Source organism: Terrapene carolina, unplaced genomic scaffold (genome assembly GCF_002925995.2).
Source record: "Terrapene carolina triunguis isolate 2854851 unplaced genomic scaffold, T_m_triunguis-2.0 Scaffold141, whole genome shotgun sequence".
In the NCBI taxonomy this organism is placed as follows: Eukaryota; Metazoa; Chordata; order Testudines; family Emydidae; genus Terrapene; species Terrapene triunguis.
In genome coordinates this window covers 3,073,618-3,085,770 of record NW_020664492.1, presented here as the reverse complement: position 1 = coordinate 3,085,770, position 12,153 = coordinate 3,073,618, and the positions used below count along the sequence as shown (strand labels likewise).

General features: G+C 43.5%; 1 protein-coding gene across 1 annotated transcript in view; it reads left to right on the top strand.

Annotated features, from left to right (window-relative positions):
- Positions 1–12,153, top strand: part of LOC113406801 (phospholipid-transporting ATPase IB) — a 408,364-nt gene that overhangs the window by 187,199 nt on the left and 209,012 nt on the right. The window contains exon 24 of the mRNA XM_029911979.1: positions 6,232–6,404. Coding sequence (XP_029767839.1) covers positions 6,232–6,404 — 173 coding nt within the window. The remainder of the gene's footprint in view (positions 1–6,231; positions 6,405–12,153) is intronic.

The window sequence follows — 12,153 nt, the reverse complement described above, 5'->3', positions numbered from 1 at the left end:
GGGAAGCTAGTCCATCCTACATGGTACGATTAAACAGAATTTATAACACATACCAGGCTAGGGCCTGTAAGTTACATGCAGTCACAGACTGTGTTTACCTGTCTGTTTTAACAACCTTCAAGAAGTTCATTCAAGACATAAGACCAAATTCACCCTTAGTGTAACTCCACTGACTTTAGTGGCATTACAGCAGGGATGTATTTGGCCCTTGAACTGTGAAATGCTGTTCTCCATCACTTTTCAGACTCGATTAAAGGTGTACACAAAAAGAAATATAAATGTGCTAATACTGCAATTACTCTGCAATTTTTATTATGGTTCAGATTGCTTTAAGTTAAGATTCAGAAATCATTTGAGACAGATGTCTCTGTCCCTTGGTAGTATTACCTCAGCAAATTGGCTGGTACAGTTTGGCAAGACTTCTGGAAATGTTTACGCTTCAGGTCATTTTTATTTGTATAAATTGTTGACCTAATCACTGACATTTAGGAGCTAGCTAAGCAGGCACTTTGTGAACTTGAGATGACTCAAAATACTGCCTTAATTTTCAGGCAGTTCTCATTACTCATCCAGCAAGCAACAGTATGTAGCATCCATATCTCTCTTGCTACTATAGTGTATTTGCTATCTGTCTCCATGGAAGGTCATATCAAGGTCACTCAGTGTTGTGAATGAAAATAATCAGTTGGTGAAAGTACAGAACTTGAAACCTTGGTGTATTTTCTTCTGACTAAAGAAGGCCAACTTTATTTAAGATAGAATGAACAGCACGTTTTTCTGTTCTGAAGTAACAGATGGATTCTTAAAAGTACTTAGAAACCTTTGAACAAAAGGTGCTGTAATGGAAACTATTAATTTGTAAACATTTTAAACTCAAAATAACAGATTGTAAATTAGAAAGAGATCCACAGGTAAATAAACAAAATGCTCACTTTTCCCATTGCTATTACATTTAATCTTTTTAGAGTAAATATTTTATTAAAGCTAATGTTAAAAAATTATACAATACACAGGTTAAGAAAAAAGTGTCTGTACATCTGAGTATAGTGCTTAGATTATCCACAAATACAAGGTTTGTTTTAAAAGTCATAAGATACATATAATGCATAATCACCAGTAACCCAAATTTAGATGAATAAATTTAACAATACAGTTTAGATATTAGCATCCAAGTATTTGGGTACATCACTCATGAAAAGCTATACGGAGAGTTCGTTGTGGAAAGCACATATATCAATGAGTGAAGATTGTCCCTCGGTAATTGAGAATTTAGGGTAGGTTGTCCAATTAGAAAATACAATCCATTAGGGAAGTATTTCAGTTACTTTCCTGACTGTGCTTCTCATCGGCACTCCAGCTCATCCCTCCTGGTATTGCCGATGTCCGGTGATGTGTTCTAGGTAGACGTCCCTCGACCACGTGATGGCGTCCGACACCATGAGTTGCCGCATCAGCCGAGTATAGCATTGACCGATTCCATATTCTCTCAACACTTGCTCATTACTGGGGTCCTATGCACCCAGGGCTCCGACGATCAGAGGTGTAATTCTAGCACATGTAGACATACCTGAAAAATGGTTCAGGCTTTAGCCGTAAATTGTGGCAAAGCCAAAGTCCTGAAAATTAGTGTTGCAACATTTGTTGCAACAAAACTAAAAAACAAAACCCCAGAATAGATTTTCATTAGTAATGGGTAGCATGGCTGTTTCTGTTTTAGATTGCTGTGGAAATAACTTTTGTCCTGTTCAGTTAAGCATCTCAGGAGTGAAATATGTGAATCCTACACTAACCCTAAAAGAAAAAAACCCTATATTACAAGCATATTTGATTCTATGGCAAGATCCGTGAAATAGAAGATGTCCCCATTTTGCATCAAACTATTCTAAAGTGCAGTGCAGGCATTTTCCTCTTCTGCAGGATTGTTAGCAGTCTGGCAAACTGTGTGGGAATGAATGTGTTTACATATATATAGAATGGCTTTCAGTTGGAAAGTGAAATCCCTATAGAAAATGATTTATATGATATTTCAGAATATTGAAGAAATTTACATTTGCAATCTATTTGTCTAGCTGGGAACTTGAAAATCTCAGCAATCCCACAGAAAATCATAGTGGTTGCCAGTGTGTGTATACTGTATGCATGTAATGATGACTGTCTTACATTTATTCTTCACCTTTCATCCAAGAGGATCTCTCAGCATTCTACAACAAACTGATGTATAAATTATACACATGAATCACTTCATTCATCTCTAAAACACACCAGCCTCTAGGGTGAAGCTTGTCAACTGTTTTCACAGTGCACAGAAGCTTAGCAACAGTTTAGGACAGGAAGTGAAGAATCCGTAATACATAAAACCCCCTCATACTTCTGTCATTGTTTTTTTATTTATTTGGTGGCAACATGCATGAGAAAACATTGGGGCATATTGTGACGGGTTGGATCACAGAAACCTCCTTGGGAGCTGCCACCCAATGTGCCAAGACTACCCCTGCTTCTGTTTTCCCTGCCAGCTCAGGACTCCAGCCCCCTGTCTTGTTGAGCGAGACACTCCTGTCTGACTCCAACACAGACCAAGGGTCTGAATCACTTGTCCCAAAACTGCAAGTTTACCCAAAAACAGCTCACAGGAGTGTGCTTGTCTTTAGCACTCAGATGCCCAACTCCCAATGGGGTCTAAACCCAGATAAATCCGTTTTACCCTGCATAAAGCTTATGCAGGGCAAACTCATAAATTGTTCGCCCTCTATAACACAGATAGAGAGATATGCACAGTTGTTTGCTCCCCCAGGTATTAATACATACTCTGAGTAAATTACTAAATAAACAGTGATTTTATTAAATACAAACAGTAGGATTTAAGTGGTTCCAAGTAGTAACAGACAGAACAAAGTAAGTCACAAGCAAAATAAAATAAAATGCGCAAATCTATGCCTAATCAAACTAAATACAGATAAGTTCCTCACCAGTTCCAGAATGCTCCCTTTCACAGGCTAATCTCCCTTTAGCCTGGGTCCAGCAATCTCTCACAACCCCTGTAGTTACTGTCTTTTGTTTCAGTTCCCTTCAAGCATCCTGGGGGGGTGGAGAGGCTCCTTCTTTAGCCAGCTGAAGACAAAATGGAGGGATCTCCCCCAGGGTTAAATAGACTCTCTCTTGTGGGAGGAGACCCCCCTCCTCCCTCCTATGCAAAGTCCAGCTCCAAGATGGAGTTCTGGAGTCACCTGGGCAAGTCACATGTCCCTGCATGACTCAGTCTTTACAGGCTGAAGCCATTGCCCACATGGAATCTTGCATGTCTTCAGGAAGACTTCTTATGTGGATTGGAGCATTCCAAGATGCATTGTTCTCCAAGTGTTTCCTGATCAGGTACTTAACCTGGCGAATTCCTACCTAAAGAAGCTGACCAAATGCCTCCCAAAGCTTACTTAGAAACCAAGCAAGCATACAGACCATATTCTTAACCTCAAGTAGAAAATGATATATATATGTACAAATAGGATGAATAGATATAGTAGACCATAACCTTTACGGAGATATGTTACCTGGCACAGGCAGCACCAAACATATTCCAGTTATGTCATACATACATTTATAAGCACCCCCTCCCCATAAAGCCTTATGGGGTACACTGTCACACATATATAATAGGGATAGAAGACAATTCTACCCTCATTTACACTTAAGCAGTCATTGATTTCAATGGTGTTCTATGGTGTACCTGGGCCCCTAACTAAGAGAATGTTCACACTACAATCAGAGGTGTAATTCTAGCACATGTAGACATACCTGAGCTGCTTCGATCTAGCTAGCTTGAATAATAATAACAGTGAAGCTGTGGCAGCACACTGCATAGGCAGTAGTACGGTTTATGCAAGCCAGCCCAGGAACCTGGGTATGTACTCAAGTGTCCAGCCAATGCTGATGCCCGTGCTGCTTTGGCTTCTCTGCTATTGTTATCTGAGGTAGCTAGACTAAAGCTAGCTTGCATATGTCTACATGTGCTACAGTCACACATCTGATTGCAGTGTAGACAAACCCTCAGTTGAATTTGTAGCGTAGATGGAGTCTTACTGATTTTACCTCCTATTGTAGAAAATTGGTCTGCTGGTATGTCTCCATCTTCCAAAAGGTGTGGATGTTCTGGTCTCCATATGTTTTGATTAACCCCAACCACAAAGCCATATTATCCCATAAGGTGAATGTGTAGGGGAAATCCTGACTGTATGTTAATGCTGAACTTAACTGGAGTAATTTGTGTTCTTCAGTACCAACAGATGTGTAGTCTGTAGGGAGCAGTTTGGCTACATTTATTTTTTTACATCTGTCTGTTAAATCAGAGATGCAAATTGAAAATGCAGCACTCAGCAACTGCTTGTGGATTTGTAGCTCTCCCTGGAGAAATGTGGGTTCATAAAACAATGAATGGATTACAATGAGATATAAATATAGTATTTTCATTTGACAGATGTAATCCTGCTCCAGTATTGTTCATATTAGATAGAGAGAAATGGTACCTTTTACTGTAGACCAGCATACAAAGAAAGGAAGCACATCTAAGCACTGAGACACATATTTGACAGTTAAGTTGGCACCAGTTTTTAAAGTTTCATAGCTCTGGGATGAGCAAACAAGGATACTTTGTTTTGCAACACTGTGTATTGGAGATCATACCAGAATGGACATTGCTTACAGAAAATGTGAGATGCAGTTGGTGCTAGAAATCCCCCTGGAGGCAATGGAGGCAGCAAACCATCAGTACTGCCAACCCCAAATGTTCAAAAATCATGAGTCAGGCTCACCAAAAATAATGAGATTGACTTTAAAATCATGAGATTATGTACAGATAATAGATTTGGTTTTCTTTTTATTTGCCTTATGCTTTTTGAGCCTTTAGGGTGCACTGGGATCACATTTGGAAGCTTTCTCCACAGACACAAAGGCTAGAAACTTACTTTTTCTTGAACGATGAAGACTGAAATCTTCACATATTCACTTGACTCCAGGAGCTGGCGCTTTAAGGAAAAGAATAATTATCATGAGATTCACGACAAAATCATGAGAGTTGGCAACTCTGAGTCCTTCCTTCTAGGCTACAGGCTGCAAGGGAAGCCCCATCCTATCCTCAAAAATAGCAATAACAATGTAGTCCATGCTGCATAGTCAGGCACTCAGCTTTACCATCTGTGTTCTCAGCTGGGAACCTGGATAGACCAAATATATGCTGAGCCATTCTACCAGGAAGCAGGGGGTAAATCAGCTTTGCTTCTAAAGGAGAAGCATGTAGGCAAGCACCATTCCAGGGGACTGCCTCAGCCTCTGAAGAGTCCTTCCCCCACAGATTTCCAGGATCCATGGGCAATTTTTGTCCCTTTACTTTACAAATATGTCAGAAAAGCCCCTCCCCAAAACTTGAACAAACCAGTAGATAATGTAGACACACTTTTGGAGAGCTGTTTTGTTAGAGTAAATCTGGTGAAACAACATGCTCTGAATTTCAATTCATAACCCCATCGATTTTCAAAAAAAACAGAAGAGAACTGTGAATCTGGTAGTAGATTAATAAGCGGTCAGTTACTGAGCATCTTCTTTATCAAAGTACCATGCTTGAGCAGGGGTTAATTAAAGTCTTTGTTATCCAAGTCTGATGGCCTGAGAGAGCCTGAACCAGGAGTGAGTCAGTGAGGGCTACATTTTTAAAACTATGCGTGCACTTTTGCACATACAAAAGAATACACACAATTTACATGCACATATTTGAAAATTTGGTCCTGAGAAACTAACATTTTCAGAAATGTTCAGTACTGGCCTAACTCTGCTTCCATTGAAGTCAATGGTAAAACTCTGACTTGAATGGGAAGAGAGGCCAGTGTAAGCACTTTTGCGATTCCTACCTCAAGAGTCTGAGGAAAAGGTTGAGAGCTGAAGATTAAGTCATTTGGGAGGATGGTGAAACAATAATAATATGTAGTCCTTTTCAACAGTAGATCTCAAAGCATTTTCCAAATGTAAGTGTTTTTGGAGTAGGCACTGGGAAGGAAATTCAAAAAATCCATAATATTTTGAGGGGGAAGCAGTGGCAAAAGCCATGGAAGCACCAGGCCCCATTTATTCTAACCCACCTTTGAATCTGAGAATGTGTCAAGGATGCTAACGCCAGTTTAGAGAGACGGTTGGAGTACAGTGGAAAGAAACATTTCTTTCTTTTTTGTGTGTGTGTTTGTACTTTAGGCAACAAGAGCAACCCTGACCCATCACTGTACAAACCTGGGAGATTCACTGGGGAAAGAAAATGATATAGCTCTCATTATTGATGGCCAGACTCTGAAGTATGCTCTCTCGTTTGAAGTCCGGCAGTGCTTCCTGGACCTAGCACTGTCCTGTAAGGCAGTCATCTGTTGCAGGTAAGAAATGTCAGGATTTTCTCCAATGAGAAGTTGGTGTGGAGCTGGTGTAACTCTTCGTCTTCTCCTGCCATTTATCCCCTTCAGGCTTACAGCATATGAAGGAAATGTAAAAGAAGGAAACTTACAGGTTAATATTTAAGAGGAGCTGAGCTGTCTGCTGTATGTCGCTTGTTTATTCAAACACAGTTGTGAGTTATCTGTTATGGAACAATTATTGGGAAGCAGGGCTGCATACTGGGAATATCCCACAAGGGCTGAGTGCAAGGAGTATTTCCCCTCTAATGGCTTCTCTGTGGTTGCTGCAGCTGCTGAAGCTACCATAGCTATGCCCCGCTCCTCCCGCACTCTGCAGGACTGTGTGAGTGACTGGCGGATCAGTGTAGTCTTGGATTTTACTTCTCCCCTCTACTAACCCCAAATCCTGCAGTCAGAAGACAGAAAGAGCCCCTGTTCAGTGCCTCAGGGATGCATACCCTTTTCATGGACTCTCCGTGTCTTGAATGCCCCCCAGCAATGGAACTATCTTGGTTCTCAAAATCTGTACTATAGTGATGAGCATGGTATTTAAAAGATAGATAGAAAATGTCATGGCTGCAGACGAACAGGCAGGATTCTCCCCTATTTAAAAATAGAAATGCTTTTTAATTATGCAGATTTCCCCCCAAATTGAGCCTGATAGCTTTTTATAAAGTGATAGGAGATAATGAGGAAACAGGCCTCCCTGACCCCTTGATTATAGGAGACACTGAAGAATAGGAGCTGTGATGTTATACCTGTGATCATGCTTAAGCAGTGGGAATTAAATAGCCAGAGGTTGCCTCCACTTGGTATGGCAGCTCTTCATTAAGCAGAGCTGCACAGAGAGGCAAGGAAACAATATTAAATATCGTAGCAGGTACAGAAACCCCAATAGTGTATGTTATTAGATTGGAATTCATTTGCGTGGCCTTCCCTAGAGGGTAGCAGTCTATGATGTTCTGCTGCTGAGTAGTCTCCTGCGATGGCTTTGAGCTCTGACAGGGTTTAGTGTTCAGCGTTTGTCTGTGTTGTAATCACAGAACACTGTGAAAATTACATTGCTGAGTTTAAATCTTTTGATGAAAACAGAAGAGTTGAGGCAATGAGTGTTTGTACTACTAGGCTGTTTTCATTGGGTCTTTTTTGGAAGAAAAAGGGAACTCAGAAGACTGAGTAATGAAAGAAATTTCCCTCCTTATTGTTTTGAAGGTTAATATACAGAATATTTCAATTAATACCTTGTAGAAGTAGTAATGGTAATATTTGATAATATTTTCATTGTAAGTGGGGGGCAGAGTCTGATTGCATGGTCGGAGTTGTTGTGCAAAGTTTTTCACATATGTATTCAAAGCAACCTACAAATATTAGCTAATTAATTCCCACAATACTGTTGGAAATTGGGAAAATATTTCCCCATTTTATAGATGGAGACAGAAAGAAACAGCAAAATTAAGACCTGTATTTTCAGAATTGGCCTCTAATTTGGGGTGCTTTGATTTCTGAGTGGCTAACCTTAGACACACAGGGCTAGATCCACAAAGGGATTTAAGGACCTAAGTCCAAAATTTAGATCCTCAGAACCCCTGCTTAGTTTTTGCCTAACCCTGTAGGCACCTGTTTCCACTGGTAATGTCCCCCAGGCACCTGAATTTCTGCTGGTGTACATACATACCATCACCTAAGTCCTGAGGCCATTCAACTTTGTAGCACCTACCTCATGCCTAAGCCAGTGGGATCCTCAACCTGGGCATTCTCCCACCTATCTCGCCTGCGGTGCCCAATCTAATGGCATTTTCAGAGGCCCCCTTAGAGTATAATTACCAGATCAGGCCCTACACATGTTGAGTGGAGAGAGGTGCCTATGCTTCCCTTCTACCCAATCGCTAGCACAGGGGTTAGAGCACTCACCTGCAATGTGGAAGGTCCCATTTCAAATACCTACTCTGCCTGACTTGAACCCAGGTCTCCTACCTCACAGGTGAGATGCCCTAACTGCTGGGCTATGAATATTCTCAAGTGGAGCCCTGTCTCTCTTGCTGAAACTGTTCCACTTTGTAAAAAACACTTAAATATTAATTGAAGCAGGAACTGGAACCTAGGTCTCCCAGGAGAGCCTGCTAGCCACTAGACTATAGACTAATCATTGTATCTCTAGCCCAGTGCCTATGTAAGTGTTTTTATACAAAGTGGAACAGCTTCAACAAGAGACATTGAGAGAGACCTGCTCCAGAATAGCCCAGTGGTTCGGCCACTCACATGAGAGACCAGGGTTCAAGGTAGGGTTGCCAACTTTCTAATGGCACAAAATCGAACACCCTTTCCCCTCCCCCTGCTCTGCCCCTTTTCTGAGGCCCCACCCCCCCTTCCTCTGTCGCTTGCTGTCCCCCACCCTGATTGATTTTCACTGGGCTGGGGAAGGGGGCTAGGTGCGGGAGGGGGTGAGGGCTCTGGCTGGAGGTGCTGGCTCTGGGATGGGGCCAGAAATGAGGGGTTCAGGGTGCAGCAGGGGGCTCTGGGCTGGGACAGGGGGTTGGGGTGTGGGAGCAGGTGAGGGCTTCAGCTGGGGGTGTGGGCTCTGGGGTGGGGCTGGGAATGAAGGGCTTGGGGGAATGAGGGGGCTCCGGTCTGGGGCCAAGGGGTTCAGAGAGTGGGAGAGGGATCAGGGCTGGGGTAGGGAGTTGGGGTGCAGAAGGGGGTGTGGGGTGCAGGCTCCAGGGAGGGAGTTTGGGTGCGGGAGGGAGCTCAGGGCTGGGGGCAGCGCATGGAGCAGTGAGAGGCTCTGGAAGAGGGGAAGCAGTGGGAAAAGGAAAGATCCAAGGAAGGATCAGACCAGAGGGGACGGCCTGATCCCCACATCACATCAAAGATCTTTCCAACAAGTTGGAACAAAGTATAAAAGAGGGGAAGTGACATCATCACTTGGCCTCTCCTCCCTTCCCCTCTCCCCCAGCTCAACACCTGAAGGACAAAGACTTTGAACTGAGGGAGTTTGGTCCCAGGCTGGAAAAGGGTCCAGTCTGTGTATTGAGGAACTGTAACCTGCTTCTACCATCTGTCAGGGTGAGAAAAGCTGTTTGATTCAACTCTTGCTCAGACTAAAAGCTTAGGATTTAGAAAACATCTTTACTTTTTATTTTCTTAAGGTAACTATCTCTGACCTTTATGCCTACCACCTATAATCACTTAACATCTGTCTTTCTGTAGTTAATAAATCTGTTTTATATTTTACCTAAAACAGTGTGTTTTGTTTGAAGAGCTTGGGAAATCTCAGCTCAGGGTAACAAGAGCTGTTGCTCGTCCACTACCTTTCTGTTGGAGTGGCGAACTAGGTAATGAACTGACACTGGCCCAGCTTCTGACCGGTGCAAGATAGTACAGTTCTGGGGTGCAAGACGAGGGAGCTGGGGGGGGGAATTGGCTGGAGCCTCCCTATTGATGGTTCACGAGTGGCTGGGAGATCATTCATGTAACACTGTTGGGAGTGTACCTGCCTGTGGATGTCTGTGTAAGTGCAGTGCCTATCAGAGGTTTGTAGCTTGACATCAGCATCGCTGGGTGAGGAATACTCAGGCGGGTTGGTTTTGGAGGGCTCAGTAGTTCCACAGTCCAGGTTGCACCCTGGGGACCCCATCACACCCCTCTTGTCTCTGTGCATTATATGATGTAGTTTTTAATTACATGATTACATGCTATCACAGAACCCCTCATTCAGTGCACAGGTTGGATGTTCCTCACTGAAAGGGTCATTATTCAATATTTCTTTGTATGCTCATCATTCAGTGTCTAGTCTTAAGCCTTATTTACTGCACACCATCCAAACCTTGCACTGAACACAAAAATCAGGTTCCTCATGGGATATTTTATGTTGCTCATCATTGTAATATTTTATCTTCGGAACACTCCTAGGAGGTAGCACAGTATTACTCCTATTATAAATAATTTTTAGTGTACATAGATTTTGTAATTAGTGTTAGTGTAAATAGTCCGCGTAGATAGATAGTCCCTATCGTCGAGGGACTGCCTTCACCTGAGAGGCCCGGCATGCCCCGTCCCTGGCTTCAAACCTTGTGCCTCCTGTGGAAAATGTATGCCCATGAGTGACCTGCACTCCAGCTGCTTGAAGTGCTTGGGGGAAACTCATGTGAGGGTCAAGTGCCAGATTTGTTGGGACTTTAGACCCTACACCAAAAAGGACAGAGAAATAAGGCTGAAGGCTATCCTAATGGAAGCCGCTCTCAGACCAGCCTCAGAGCCAAGTCGCTCCAATTGTGCACCAAGCACTTTGGCTTCGATACGAAGCCCTCTTCTGGCACCACGCTTTTCCTGGCACTATTCACCATCTCCAGTGTCAAGGAGAAGCACAAAAAGCAGCGCACTGACAGAGAGCGCTCGATGGTGCAGAAAAAGGACAAGCCTGGGGAAGGCAGCACAGTGCGACCTATGCTGGGCCACTCCTCCACCCCCGATCCCATGGTGGCACTATCAACTCTGCCCAGAGTGTTGAGTCTGGTGCAGGACCCTCCGCCAACACCCAGAAGCCACCATGGTACCAGCGGTCTGACTGTTCCATCGACCCTGGAGGCCTTTGCAGTGGCCAGGGATTTACTATCAGAGGGGTAGCCATGTTAGTCTGGATCTGTAAAAAGCCACAGAGAGTTCTGTGGCACCTTTAAGACTAACAGATGTATTGGAGCATCAGCTTTCGTGGGTGAATACCCACTTCGTCAGATGCATGGGGATTTACTATCATTCCTGGTTTCCCAGACTCCAATGGGATAGCTGCTGGCTCCGATGACTAGGATCAGGAAGGATCAGGAAGCATCAAACTCCTTCCTGGTACCAGGCACCCCCGGCACCCTCTAGGAGCAAACTGAGCCCAATCCTGTCATCACGGGCATCTCCAGTCCACTGCCAGTCCCCAGATCCTCGGCACGGTATGGAGGCAGAGAGGGGTATCACTCCAATGTGGCCACCAAGGGAGGACTCTTCATCAGAATCCGAAGGGGAAACCTATGTGCAGCCTAAAAGTCACTACTGGTACCCAGCCTATGCGCCACAAGACCTCAGCAGGCACCTGGCCAATGACTCAGTGGCCTATGCAGTGGCCATACTGGAACCCTTGTGGGTTTCCCCCAGTACCAGGTCCTCCGGCTTTTGTAGGTGACAAATCTGAGGAACTGTCACAGATTGAAGTGTCACTAGAGGAGGTTTTGGAATTAATTGATAAACTTAACATTAACAAGTCACCGGGACCAGATGGCATTCACCCAAGAGTTCTGAAAGAACTCAAATGTGAAGTTGCGGAACTAGTAACTAAGGTTTGTAACCTGTCCTTTAAATCGGCTTCTGTACCCAACGACTGGAAGATAGCTAATGTAACGCCAATATTTAAAAAGGGCTCTAGAGGTGATCCCGGCAATTACAGACCGGTAAGTCTAACGTCGCTACCGGGCAAATTAGTCGAAACAATAGTTAAGAATAAAATTGTCAGACACATAGAAAAACATAAACTGTTGAGCAATAGTTAACATGGTTTCTGTAAAGGGAAATCGTGTCTTACTGATCTATTAGAGTTCTTTGAAGGGGTCAACAAACATGTGGACAAGGGGGATCCAGTGGACATAGTGTACTTAGATTTCCAGAAAGCCTTTGACAAGGTCCCTCACCAAAGGCTCTTACGTAAATTAAGTTGTCATGGGATAAAAGGGAAGGTCCTTTCATGGATTGA